This window comes from Lutjanus erythropterus, chromosome 13, assembly GCF_056507025.1.
Source record: "Lutjanus erythropterus isolate fLutEry1 chromosome 13, fLutEry1.hap2, whole genome shotgun sequence".
NCBI lineage: Eukaryota > Metazoa > Chordata > Actinopteri > Lutjaniformes > Lutjanidae > Lutjanus > Lutjanus erythropterus.
Window position 1 is genome coordinate 19666603 of NC_139329.1, and position 13699 is coordinate 19680301.

The following is a 13699-nucleotide window of genomic DNA, read 5'->3' on the forward strand; positions in this document are numbered from 1 at the left end:
GAAGCTGATGTTGATTTCTGCTCACACACTGCCAACATTCAGATGTCTAGACATGGAAAGAGTATTAGGAACACAAGCAGGCTCTCAGTTAGGCTACAGATGGCTTTTAGTGATCTTTTAAAGATCTAGAAAGTGGCATATTATACTACCATGGATGTAGGGGTGCTGAGGGTGCTGCAACACCCCCTAAAATCAGGTATAATTAAAAAAAAAAAAAACATAAGTTAAACGTTTTCTCTTCTTTTACTTGTACTTGGATTTACATACATAGTATTTAACACACTAGCACACTAGTATTTGTGATAGGAAAGGGGTTTGACTTTGTTTTTTTATTGGTTCAGCATTAATATGTATACAGTAACAACCTCGGTTCTTACCGTGGTCAAGGTAAGTTGGATCTATCACACAGTGATTTTCAAATTGGGTTTTGGGGACTGACAGGGGTCTTTGAGTTGGTTGTAGGGGGTCCCCTGCAAAGGAGAAATAGCATATTTTAACTTGATCATATTTTTTGGAACATGAAAGAAGGTTGACTGTTTGACTGATGTTAAATTATAATCCTAGTATGATCATTGATATACTGTAGAGACTTTATTATCTTCAAACCTAAAAATATTTAATGATTTTTATGTACTGTACATGAGCAAAGAAATCAAGCATAATATGTAATAAGTTATTAGTATCTTCATCCATATGATGGCAGTAGGAGGATAAAATGGGTAACATTATTTATATGGATTTTAGTCACTGTCTTAATTTAAAGAGTAGCACACCAAAGCTTGCACTTTTTCCATCAGTGAGATGACGTTCATGTTGAAGAGGAAAATTGGACTATGTAGTGGCACTAATAATATCTGCACTGGGTCACTCAAAGGTGGAAGCCAATAAAAAAGCAGTTTAAAGTCTATTCTTAAAAATAAAACACAATTTGCGGTTGTGATGAGTAAAGCATAATACCACAGTAGCCTATAATTAAAAATGAGCTCAGGATGGCAAAATGGTTTAAACAAGGGGGGGGCATCAGTTTAAACATTTGTTTAGTTGTTACATTTGTTTATCAAAACAAAAGTCCCCTGTAGTTCCCACCATGACGCTGACTACAAATCCCTACAACCGAAATCTCCAAAACACGGCAACTCACACCAAAACAATCCCGATGGATAAATAACACCATAGGCCACATGGAACAAATGCAGCACATTTTCCATTATGTCGTTATGTTTTTCTCCTGGTCACTGGAGGGCAGTAAAGCGCTACTGATGCCTCCAAAATATCCACGAAGAAGAATTCCTCCCATGCTCTCATCAGTAAGCGACAAACATGGCCGCTTGTGGGCTACTCCGTTCCTTGTCTTCCAACTTTTTCACAGTTTTGCCTTCACTCACCCGCTCGGCACCACTTTCTCCGCTGCGGCTGGCATGTAAACCTTATTTTGGAAGAACACTAACTTCTTCTAGCCGGTTAACAGCAGGTATTCGCCCTGAACGTGTTTTGTTGTAGCATGTTAGCTAACATTTTCTGTAGCTAGAGGGTAACGTTAGCTAGAGAGAAGGACACAGAGCTGACGACGCTGTTGCATGTCTCTCTGTTTTCCTCCCGGTCGTCATGCTGGTCGGGGATCATAAATACTTCAAACTCTAGCAATGGACGGCTCTTTGTATTCTGAGTCTGTTGTGTTATCTTGCAGCACTTAAATTCACAGACAAGCACGAATGGATCCGAGTAGAAGACGGAGGGATTGGGACTGTCGGTATCAGCAACTTTGCGCAAGTAAGTTCCTGTCCGTGTGTACTGGTACAATCACACACACATCTGCACAAACACACAGTAAAGTCAATAATTTTCGTACTACATCTGTCCTTGCTTTCTTTTACTCGCAGGAAGCTCTGGGAGATGTAGTGTACTGTGGACTGCCAGAGGTGGGGACACAGCTGGCTCAGCAAGGTAAGAAATTCAATGAAGTGTGGCTCAGGATTATATTATAATACTTGTAAGGTGGTTAATGTAAAGGAAGCAATAAAGACTGATCTCACATATCTCACCATATGGCGGTGTGGAGAAAATTCAAACTGTTGCTCTGTAGCCTGTGATACTAATATCATTGCACACACTGTGTGATATTGACGTTTTTGTCACTGTAGTATTGTGTTAAAGTTAAAACCTTCTCCCACGGTCTTGAAGACTACAATAAAATAATATAATTTGATTTTCTAATCCTATCTGACTCAGTTTCACAATAAAATATGATACATTTCCAGACGATTAATATTACTGACATAATTTTTTATCTCGGACACAGTTGTGCTAAGAAACAAGCAATTGCTCAGCTACTTTCCATCCATAATAAAAATGCATTTGGTGGTTAAATTCATTTAACTTCTGGATGAGTTGCTCTCATGCCACAAATGTCAGCATAACTTTGCTTGTGTCTTCTTTTTAGTTACCATACTGATGTTAATGCATTTGTGTCTACCATTTTTATCTTCACAGATGAGTTTGGAGCTCTGGAGAGTGTAAAAGCAGCCAGTGAGCTCTATTCCCCTTTGACTGGAGAAGTTGTAGAAGTAAATACACTACTGGCAGACAAGCCCGGTCTGGTCAACAAATCCTGCTACAAAGATGGTAAGCACACACATTAGAATACATTGTCCTATTCATGTAGATAATTGTGTTATTTAAATAAGACTTTAGAAAGTGAAAAAAAAATACTGAAGCCAGTGAGTGCTTAAACAGCAGCAAAGTTGTAGGATAATATTTGAATATACACACCAGTCTATGTTTACTGTCTAAAAAGCGATACCGCAGTTATCTTTTGACTGGTGTATAAAAAAGAAATCTGTTCAGTGTTTGGAGTCAGTACAGTAGGGAGCTTTGTATGTGAGAAAAACTCTGGATTTTCTTACAGATAAATGCTTAGCCTGCTGTTATGACAAAAAAATAATAATTCAGCATTTAATTTATTTATACATATATGGTGAGAACATTTTTACTGCTTTTTTGTTTGTTTGTTTGTTGATTTGTTTGTTTGTTTTTTCGGGGGCTTTACCATCCACAAGCCTTCACGGGCTGTGAGATTTAAGGAAACTGCTCACATGCTTCATTATTGTTTGGACAGTAGATGGCAGTAATGCAACATAATATAGAAGGCAGCCACTGAAAACAAGTCAGTTTTGTGTAATTGAAATTAGTATCTTGTACAGTTGTTTATTGTTTTGTTTGTGAAAGTTACCTTTTATAATGTATTTTGTATCTTTCAAGTGTGAAACATCTTTACTTGACACTTGATCCATACCAATGATTAAGATTTTTTTTTTAAGCCCATTCTGTCACAATTACCTTCAATTACTGCAAAATATTTTCCATACCATACCATACCTTCCAAACAGCAACTAGATTTCCATTCATTTACAAATGTGAAAATCCTTTTGGATGATACGGTAATCCATCACACTGAATTTGTCTTTTTGCTATTGTGAGAATAACATAATTATAGTGTTGTAATGCACTGCAGCATTTTTTAAAATTTCAACTGATAACAGCTTCACCATCCAGTGCTCTGATTATGTACCTTTGACAACAATAAAGCAGAAATATTGCTCACTGTGATGGATCACCTGACTCAGGTATATTTTCATACTGTAATGAAAAAGGAAGCCAATAGTAGAAAATTGTAAAAAGTGATGTTAAAAATATGACTTGTGATAAATGGTTTGCAGTGTGCAAAAACACTGATGTGGTCCATGACTTATAGCTTAACCTGATTTTAACCCTTTTAACGCAGGTTGGCTGATGAAGATGACCATTGCCAACCCTGCAGAGCTTGATGCTCTAATGGACGAAGCAGCCTACGAGAGGTACATCCGCTCCATTGAGGACTAACCTGACATTTCCTAATAAGTGCTATGTTCCCTTTCTCCTATTCAAACACCACTGGCAGGGGACGTCGACAAGTTGTGCCTGTGTCTGTTACAACGCTATGTTTAGCATCCACCAGGGGGAGCACAAGAGCTCCAGATTGCCAACCTGCCAGTGTTGTAGAGCTGTGAACATTAGGAATCCTTTATCTACTGTTAAAAGACTGACCTTAGGGGGACCCGTCAGTCTGCACTGACTAAACATCCTGTGTTGAGTTTCTGCAGCCTCAAATCCTCAAACAGAAGAGACTGAGACTCATGGTCAATAGACATTTCCAGGCATTTCAGTCAAAACTTGAATTTCTGTTCTAGGACATTGTTAGACTTAAACAAAAAAAGCACTTTGGTCTTTATGGTATTAATAATAATGTTGGTCTACACTGCATGTTTGAAAGAGACACTGTAGACATGGGACCTGTAAATTAGAAAATAAACATTTCCTCAAATATCGTGTTATCTTTGTCATCTTTTATTTCCCAAATGTGGCCAGTATTTAAAAAAAATCCAATTTGTCATATAAGACATTGAACATGTGATATGCTTGACACTGTCACATGATATACATACTATTTGCATATTTAGTCACTTTCACTGCATAAAATAAATATAAAGAAAACCACTTTAAACCACCTGTTACATACACACATTTCCAGTCTTAAGAATGAACCCATTTTACAAATGTATGCCAAAAGTTAAACCAACAATCAGTATTCAAAACACCAGAGTGAAGCCTGATAAAATCTTGTAACTGAAGTATTCTCATACACTCAGTGACAACAAAGGTTGCATCCAAAATTTGGAAATTTACAAATACTGACATGCTAGATGCTGAAACAGTATGTGAGATCATTTTTATTATGTCTGAAACCTTAGTATGAAACCAATAGTGCACAAGGTGCTTATTATTTCCAGGGAAATATTAGAATATGCAAGCACCTGACACTATGCCAGCATATATATATATATCCCACAATGCAATGCAGTAGTGATGATAACAACTTAATAAGACAAAGGTGGACAGTGATGAAAGCAGCACAGTGAAACGTCAAAAACGCATAGGGGTCAGTAAGGCACAGGTTTCCATGGTTTTGCATCTCCAAGTGGCAAGGAAGCTCCCAGGAAGTGACATGATATACGCTGAGCAATGCATCTGAAAAGATACATACTACTGTTTATTTAAACAAAAGTATGTTCATCGATGGACACATTTTGGGTATGTAGTACACAGTATGCTATTTCTGATGCAACATAAATCTCAGTTTTTCCTTATGCTGTTTACATCCGTTTGTAAACACTGAAAAAGTGTAGTAAGAAGTAAGAAACAGGATACCCTAAATATCATGTGTTCCCCACTTACAACTTAAACTACAATGTGTGTATATTTAGGTTGGTATGATATAATCGCTCAATCCTGAGATTATAATGAATATTCTGTGTAGAAAATATTTCAAGCTTTTTGCAATTTGTTTTTTTTTTTCCTCACTCTATTACATCTTTGGGTCCAGTGTAGATTTACAGAAGACACTTTTTGGCCTTTCCTTGCTTCATCTACAAGGCGATTCTGTAACATCTTATGAGTAACCGGTCACTTTGAACCCGTCCACTGTCAGTCTTGCTCTCTGGGTCACCTGAGTGAGGTGACCGCCCCACCAGGTACTATAGAAAACCTGTCCTTGGCTGTTGGAGTCCGTCTGGCCCTGCCCCGAGGTGCAGGAGGCCGAGGGAGTCCTTCCATTCTGCGATAGTCACTTTCCAGCCTTTCCCTCCTCTGGGTTCCCTCATACATCACACTGGCAGTGAAGTCTCTCTCGTTAAGGAAGGCGATGGTTTCATCCCTCTTGCGGCTAACATATCCTTTTAGAACAGCGTTGTAGGGATTTGAGGCGGCATCTGCATCTGGATCTTCTAGCTGGTGTTTGAATTCCATGCGCGTGATAAGAGGCAACAGGAACTGCTTCCCTGCAGTCACCACACCCCCATCCCTGTGAGATAAACCCAGAGCCTCAGAAACCAGGCATGGGGGCAGAGGCACCAAGTCACAGCCTGAGCGCTTGTCCACAAACTGTCCAAACTTTTTCCGTACCAGAGCTACATCCTGCAGAGATCGAGTCCTCCGCTCCTCCAGGTCTGTGACTATTCGCTCTGGATACGTCTGACCAAACAACACACCTAAACAGTGAGGAGAGCAAGGAAAGGAGATTTTTATGTTAAGGTGTAGAACTGTATGCTGTCGATGGAATGTTTCAAAATAAAAGCATATTTAAACTCATTTTAATAAAAAAATATTAAGAAGCCAACAAATGATCCCACAGACTTATGATTAACTTTCTCACCAGCACGTCGAAGCATGGATGCAGGACATTTCCAGGGTTTGTGAATGAGCTCGTCAGGCAGATCTGCAAGTTCAGGACACCATTTGCGGACATAGCTGCCGTAGGGGTCACAGGTCATCGCTGCATCAACAGGATGCATGACAAAGTTCCAGTGATCCAGACCACTCATGCCCCCATTCTGCCACATCATGGCGTCAATGGCAACATCTGCATCCACCAGGGTGTCCTAAACATGTGTGGATACACTGTAAGTTGTACTGACTATACTTTGTGTCAGAATTGAGACCAAGTCATTGTTTTAAGTCACAAGTAAGTCTTAAGTCTTTGCACTCAAGTTGCATTTTGTGCCTGTATGCACACACATCTCACCTGGAACCAGCGATAACCTTCTTGCCAGGGCAGGTAGAGATATGCTATGAGAAAAGACGCCACCACATGTCTCATGTAGTTGTTCATCCAGCCTGTCAGCCACAGCTGCCTCATGGCTGCGTCCACCAGAGGGTAGCCTGTTCGACCTCGCTGCCAGGCCTTTAAGTGACCACGATCACTGCTCCACCGTAGGGCCTGCAATAAACAGTAGGATAAAGGTTTTTAATTACTGAACAAAATTAAATGTCAACTTTCAACTTTATATATTTCATTACATATAAAATAATGTATTATCAAGATGTCTGTAGCTGAATTTCTACCCTGTATGGAGGTCTGAGAGATTCCCAGGGGAGATCAGGAAACAATGTTAGCTGCCAGTAAGCTAAATCTCTCCATGCCAGTTTGCGTTGGAACTTTGGAGGTCGACAGCGTGCCCCTTTGGCATCCCACAATAACCAGCGTGGGCTGAGTTGACCAAAGTGAAGGTACGGAGACAGACAGCTGGTATTTGGGGCATCCGCTCTGCCTGACTCTTTTTCATATCGATACACACCTAGGACACATGAAAGAATTGTAAGATACCGTTAGACCGATGGCTCACTTCTCGATATTCCTCCAAAAACAGTTCTTTATGTGTTTACAATGCACACTCAAGCTGTCTCACCATCCTGAAGAAAGGCCTCCAGCCTTGCGTGAGCTCCTTCTTCAGTGAAATCCCAAGATTTACGAATGTTAGCTGCCCAGTCAATCTGAATGCCAAAATGAACAGAAGAAAATATTGAGGACTTCATCACCTAATCCTAATCACATATTGGATCATAGCTCTTTCCTGCAGGAATGCAGTTCTTACTGACCACTGTGCCGTCCTTCCTGCGGGGCATGCGAGCCAGGCCTAGTGTGTCCAAAGGCACACCCTGAGGCCAGCAGGCAGGTGTGGGCAGTGATACAGGAGGGTCCAGGGGAACCCCTATCACAGATCCTGGATTCTGTTTACAACAGCTCATGAAGTGAGACACCGAACCTATTCCTACATCAAGAGAAGAAAGGGTTCACCATAAAATGAACTTTACCATACACCATACGTATTTCAAGCTTTGAAATTCAACTTGTGACTAACCTCTGAGTCCCACACCCTCTGTGCTGACAGAGTAAGGGTCTCTGAGACAGTACGAGTGGAACATCCTGCATTCAACACCATCTTTCTGAAGGGCTGACACCACTGCATCATCTCTCTCCTTCAGCCAGGGCTCATAGAGAGCATTAGCCATGACAGTTCTCGCCCCTATCTCCTTTACTAGCTGCTTAAGGATGCACAGTGAAGATCCAACTTCATTCCCCTCTTCTTTTGCCTTGAGGAAGATAAGATGGCTACCAATGCTCTCCAGAGATGAACAGAAACAAGACAAAGCTTGATGAAGCCAGTATTTACCTGTGATAAAAACAAAAAAGATGTAATTGGAGAACAGTCAGGAGACAAGGGCAGGGATGCATTGTGTTTTTATAAAAATAGCCATAATCACTCATTCCTCAGTCAACTTACAAGCTCCCCCCATAGCCACAGTAATCCCAGGTCCTTCCTCTTCCTCAGGGCTCCAGATGAAGACAGGGACGACTGGCGCACCAGCCTCCAATGAGCCAATAAGAGCAGGGTTGTCACAGAGTCGCAGATCCCTCCTGAACCACAGCAGTACCGGTGGTGGTGCTGATGGAGAACAGGGCAAACCTACAATCTGTTGGCCGGCACCTTTACGCCGCTGTCGCCTGTTCTTAGAGCGTTTTGGTTTCTCTGATTGATTCACATTCCCCTCATCCATCATTTGAACACCTTCTTCTACCATGTCTTGTTTGGAAATAGAGCCAGACAGTCTGGAGACACACACAGGCTGACTCATCCCTTGAGTCTCATTATTACATTTGTAAACACATGTGCTGTTCTGGAGTTCAGTCTCTTGGGTTGTTTGTGGTGGGTTCACCTTGACCCAGGGTCCACCTTGTGGTGAGTTGGTGTTTTTTGTTGTGTGGCAGCTTCCCTGAGGCTGAGATACTGAGGTTGGCTGAACAGAGCTTCTCTGATTCGGTCTGTCTCCAGGTTGCTGAAGTCGTGACTCTTGGCTGTGCGTTGACAGCTGCTTATCTTTCATTTCCAGCAGAGAGAGCGCCAATGCAAGTTCCAGTTCATCATCTTCAGTCTACAATTGTTCAGGACAGCATATTATTATTACTGTTAAAATATGCTAAATGCTTATAGCTACTGGGATAGAGATAGCAAATATCACGTTCAATATTTTCAACTACATGTGCAAATAGTAATATTCAAACAAGCATAAGAAGAGCACATAAACAAGTTGTTGCAGTTACACCATGGCTGGCTGTGCAAAAGAGTGTTGTAGTTACTTTATTTTTCCTTCTGGATTATCAAGTTTGCTGTTTTTATTTTTTATTTTTTGTTTGTTTGTTTGTTTTTTTTACAAAAAAGCTAGCTAGTATGAATGATTCTTGGATTTAGTTCCTTCATTGAAATTCTTTTAATGTTTGGTATGGCAATTTTTTACAATAAATCATTTCACAGGTATCTGATATTTGAGACTGTACACACCCGTCAAACAACCATGGGTGGTTTAACATAATTAAATTACTGATTAGACTATTTTCTGAGGACTGTGTGTACAGACAGTGCTTGATGGACATCTCTCTGTTAGTTCTGTTTCCCCATAAGAGTGAAAATACACTTTTACCATTCTTATAAGTACTTGGTCAGTGCTAATAATTCATAAAGAAAATGTAAGTTTTTGTGTGTGTTTGCAATACACAATTTGTTTTGCAAATACTTGTTTGTTTGTTTTCTTTATATGAAAGTATTAATGACAAGTAGTTTTTAGCAGAGCTCCCCTGAGAAATGTGTTGGAGCAGAGGTCTAATCAAGCAGAATAAGTGAAAACACCTGTGTGTGCAGGTGTTTAAAAGTCTCTGCAGTGATTAGCTCTGTAATTGGTGACATCAAAATATAGTTAACACATTAGAATAATTTGTAATGAGAAAACTGTCTATTGCAGTTTTGTTATAACACTGCTTGCTGGTAATGCTATGTTATTTGATTATTATAAGTTCATATGGCTATAGGTGGCGTGTGGATCAGATTCAATTTTTGTACACTCAGATAATAGAAAAATAATTATTGTTAATGCAGGGTGCAAAGTTAACTTTTTTTTTTTTGGTCCACTGGCTAAATGGCTAGAGAATTTTTCCAACCACTCAATAGATTACCATTGTTTTCTGCATGGTGAGTGCAGCAAAATCTACTAACCACTTGCATAATATTTTACCGGCCTTTTGGTTGGTGCCTGGTGCTAATTTTGTGCCCTGGTTACATGGAATGCGTGCTTTTACATTTTATTACTGCACACTCTTAACTTTCAACTCATTTGTATGGTGTATTTAATCTCAGAAAACTAAAATAATACCACTAAAACCGTGAGGCAGCTGCTCCCATTACAGGAGCTACAGCTAGCTTTACCTGAACAGCAGGCAGCAGAGTACAGCACAGGAGCGACTGAAGACAATGACATATTTAGCAAGCTAAGAGTAAGCTATTTTTCTCATTACCTGGTAGACTAAAAGGCTGAAATGTCAGTGAAAATGGCACTTAAGAAAGACACAAAGGACACCCGCGTCGCTCTACTTCTTCTACGGTCAAGGTGTTAGCTAACACGTTAGCCAACTTCACTCACAAGTTTAGTTAATTTTAAGTATTTCTGCCTCTTGTACTAGTCAAGAATCGCTATACGCAGCTCAAATAGGTAAGTAAGACACAACAGACCAACTTTATTTATTTTATTGTTATTATTATTATGTATATTAAAACACTGTTGTTTCATAGGAGTTATAAACATTCTTGTTTCTTGTTAATAGTATATAGCTATTGAAATGTATTGTTTCCTTTTCTCTTCCTTCATTTGTAACACTTTGTAACACTTTGTAACATTTTGTAACACAGCTATTAAAACTTGCAACAATGTTAATAGTGTATCCAGCAGACACTGTCACTGACCTTAGAGAAATATTCCTGGTAGATGGAGGTGAGGATGGCGTGCAGGGAGCTGTTGGCCGTGGAAAGAGGCTGGATGAGGGACATGAACTGTGACCGGGTCTCCTGGTGCCCCAGGACGGACACACACACCGCAAAGAAGCCCTCTGGATCCTCTCGACCCACCAGGACTTCCCTCAACATCTTCCTCACCAAGGCTTTACTGTCCTCGGCGCCGGCTGTGCCTGAAGGAGGCATCTTCCAAGTGAAAGGTGACGATATGTTATAGATAAAAGATGCTATAAAAATGCTGTGAACTTGTAGTAAGTCTATTACATCGTTTAAAGTCTAGCATTTAAGGCATAAAGCGCTTCACGTCCTAAAGCCACCCTCTGTGGTAGTTAGTTGTTACCAAACAGCTGATTGGGAGTTACACAAGCCATGTGTTAGTGTTTTGTAACCTGCAAAATTAAAGGTTTGTAATGGGTTAATGTCACCAGTAGGGGGTGTACCAGTCTAACAAATAAAAGCCATGTAGGGATGATAATGAAACCCATGGGTACATGTAGTAACAGCTGGGATTCCCTGTTTACATTTCATTAATTTAACATTAGGGTAGAGAGATACGGATGCAATAAATGCCACAGGAATGTTTATGTCATGTGTTTCATTCTCTTTTTCTTTGTTTCATCTTCCTGTCTACCAAATCATACATCTCAACTAAAATTTGTCATGACAGGGGTCCCCACAAGCGAAATCCAATCAAATAAAGACTCAAAGGTTCAATCTGAATTCATGTAAAAGGGAAAAAAATGCTAGGGGGAGATCTCCTGTCAGATAATCATTTTATAACTTTCACATAGCCCTCATCTTGACAGGAATGTGGTCCTTTTCATGTGCACCCTGTGATGTGAGACTGAGAAAACAAAGCCAGGAGACAGTGTACCCAGCAGTGAATTTTTAATCACGGTCTGTATTCACGCTGTAGAGGGGCTGCTAAGTAATTGATTTTTTTTAATGAGACCATGAATGTACGCAGCAGGGAACAATAATTTGTGACACTTGTGGACCAAACTCTAAAATGCTTTGTGTAGTTGATAAGCTCCATGCATAATGCTGCTTTACTGTGAGTTTTATTTTGTTCATGCTAAAGTGTTTTCAGTATTCATCTAAAATGTGACTCAAGGCTCCATGTACAAGGACATACAGTCTCAATTATTCAGGCTTTTATCTGAGAAGTAGTTAGAGTGTATGAAAAGGAAGGAAGATGGTGTTGAGAGCTGTGGTATGTGGCGAGAGCCAGACGGAAAGAGAGGGAGAGGGAGAAAGAGATTGAGAGAGAGAGAGAATCAATAGTGTTTAGACAGAGAAGTGGAGTCTAAGTGTGTGATCAATAGAGAGCAGAGAGGAGAGATTAGCTGCTTTTCTCTCTCAAACTAACACTGACAAATTGGTGAATTGGTGTATCGGCCCTTGGGCTAAACGGATTGACCTGCTGTTTCCATGTTCTACCATGTACTGTCAATAAAGATCTGTGTTCATTGTGGCTCTCAATGAACGAAGTGAGTGAAGCACTGGAAAAGAGGAAAAAGGGGGAAAGGAAGGAAGGCACAGGTTTGGGTAGTAAAAGTTGACATGTAACGGGATTACGCAATTAGAATACAAAAAAGGTATCTATTCCATTACAATTACAGCAAAAAGCAGTCTGCACATACTATATCACTTCAAGAGACTCACAATACCACTGTGATCTCAAATGAAACCAGCTAATCTTACAGTCCATTCATTATCACAGCCTTGAGTGAAAAAACACTTTTCATTATTCTTTTTATTTTTGTCTTCAAGTAAGAAAAGAGGAACAGCATCACTGTACTGTACAGTGCACAGTGACAGTTCTGCCTTCCAGCTGTGAAAATACTGTCATAAGAACTCAAGAACCCAAGAACTCAACATTTACAGGTAAGACCAACCGTTAATATTAGCTACACAGACCAGCCGCTAATGTTAGCAACACAGTAGGGCTGCACAATTAATTGAAATTTTATCAAAATCACAATATGGCTCTCTGCAATTTTCAAGGCAAAATGTGCGGCGAAGAATGTTTAAATTAATGAATGTTGTGAGGCAGATGTGTCCTGTCCTGCAAATCATATTCTACAGACTTTAAAAAAACATCTTCATTTGGTACAGATTCCTGCAAAGAAATCACGTTTAACATCATTTTCAATCTAAAAAGGAATTATGATGTAAGATGATGATGACCTCTAATATCCCAAATTATATTGCAATTTCAATATGAGTCAAAATAATCAGAATTAGATATTTTTAAAAAATCACTCAGCCTTACTAGGCAGATCAACTGCAAAGATTAGCTATACAGATCAACCATTAATGTTAGCTACACAGACCAACGGCTAACTATTGTTTGTTACTGTTACTGCTGAGAAATTCACATTCACACATATCAAAGGAAGGAATAGCTGCACAAACAATTAATAAATTAAACATTATACAAGACTAGACAGTTTCTCTATAGCAGGTATTTAAGTAATTTCTTTAATATTGTGATACTTGGATTAGGTTACTGATTACATTTTTGTACAGGTAATTGGAATGCATTTTTAAATTAACCCTCAATTCTGGTCTCAAATGAAACAAGCTAATCTTACAGTCAATTTATAATTAAGGACTCTAGAGAAAAAAAGACTTTTTTGTCTCAAAATCAGAAAAGAAAAACAAGAATTCAGCACCGTTCAGGTTCTGCCTCCCAGCTATGAAAATTATGTAATCTCACACAAATTTAACATCTATTTTAAATAAACATTTACAGGTAAGACCAATCGCTAACTTTAGCTTCACAGGCCATCTGCTAATGTTAGCTACACAGAACAACCGTTAACATTTGCTACACAGATCAACTGCTGATGTTAACTACACACAAACGCAGATAGCTGGTTAACCTTTCAGTACTACTACTACAGAGAAACTGACACTCACACATAACAAAGGAAGGAATAGTTGGGCAAAACAATTATTAAGCCAACCAGCAAACATAAAAC

At 39.5% G+C, this 13699-nt stretch overlaps 2 protein-coding genes across 2 annotated transcripts; one reads left to right on the forward strand and one right to left on the reverse strand.

Moving 5' to 3' along the window:
• Positions 1-1280: 1280 nt before the first annotated feature.
• LOC146316457 (glycine cleavage system H protein, mitochondrial-like) lies at positions 1281-4360 on the forward strand. The gene is made up of 5 exons (XM_084734906.1): positions 1281-1471; positions 1688-1770; positions 1881-1944; positions 2491-2622; positions 3782-4360. The coding sequence occupies exons 1-5, from the start codon at positions 1321-1323 to the stop codon at positions 3877-3879; spliced, it is 528 nt and encodes a 175-aa protein (XP_084591032.1). The 5' UTR covers positions 1281-1320; the 3' UTR covers positions 3880-4360.
• A 1126-nt stretch (positions 4361-5486) lies between these two features.
• On the reverse strand, positions 5487-11427 carry LOC146316458 (uncharacterized). The gene is made up of 9 exons (XM_084734067.1): positions 10665-11427; positions 8157-8805; positions 7734-8045; positions 7471-7643; positions 7281-7365; positions 6937-7169; positions 6617-6811; positions 6248-6473; positions 5487-6083 (listed from the first exon to the last, which is right to left on the reverse strand). Exons 1-9 carry the CDS (start codon positions 10896-10898, stop codon positions 5539-5541), a joined length of 2652 nt encoding a protein of 883 aa, XP_084590193.1. The 5' UTR covers positions 10899-11427; the 3' UTR covers positions 5487-5538.
• Positions 11428-13699: the final 2272 nt, after the last annotated feature.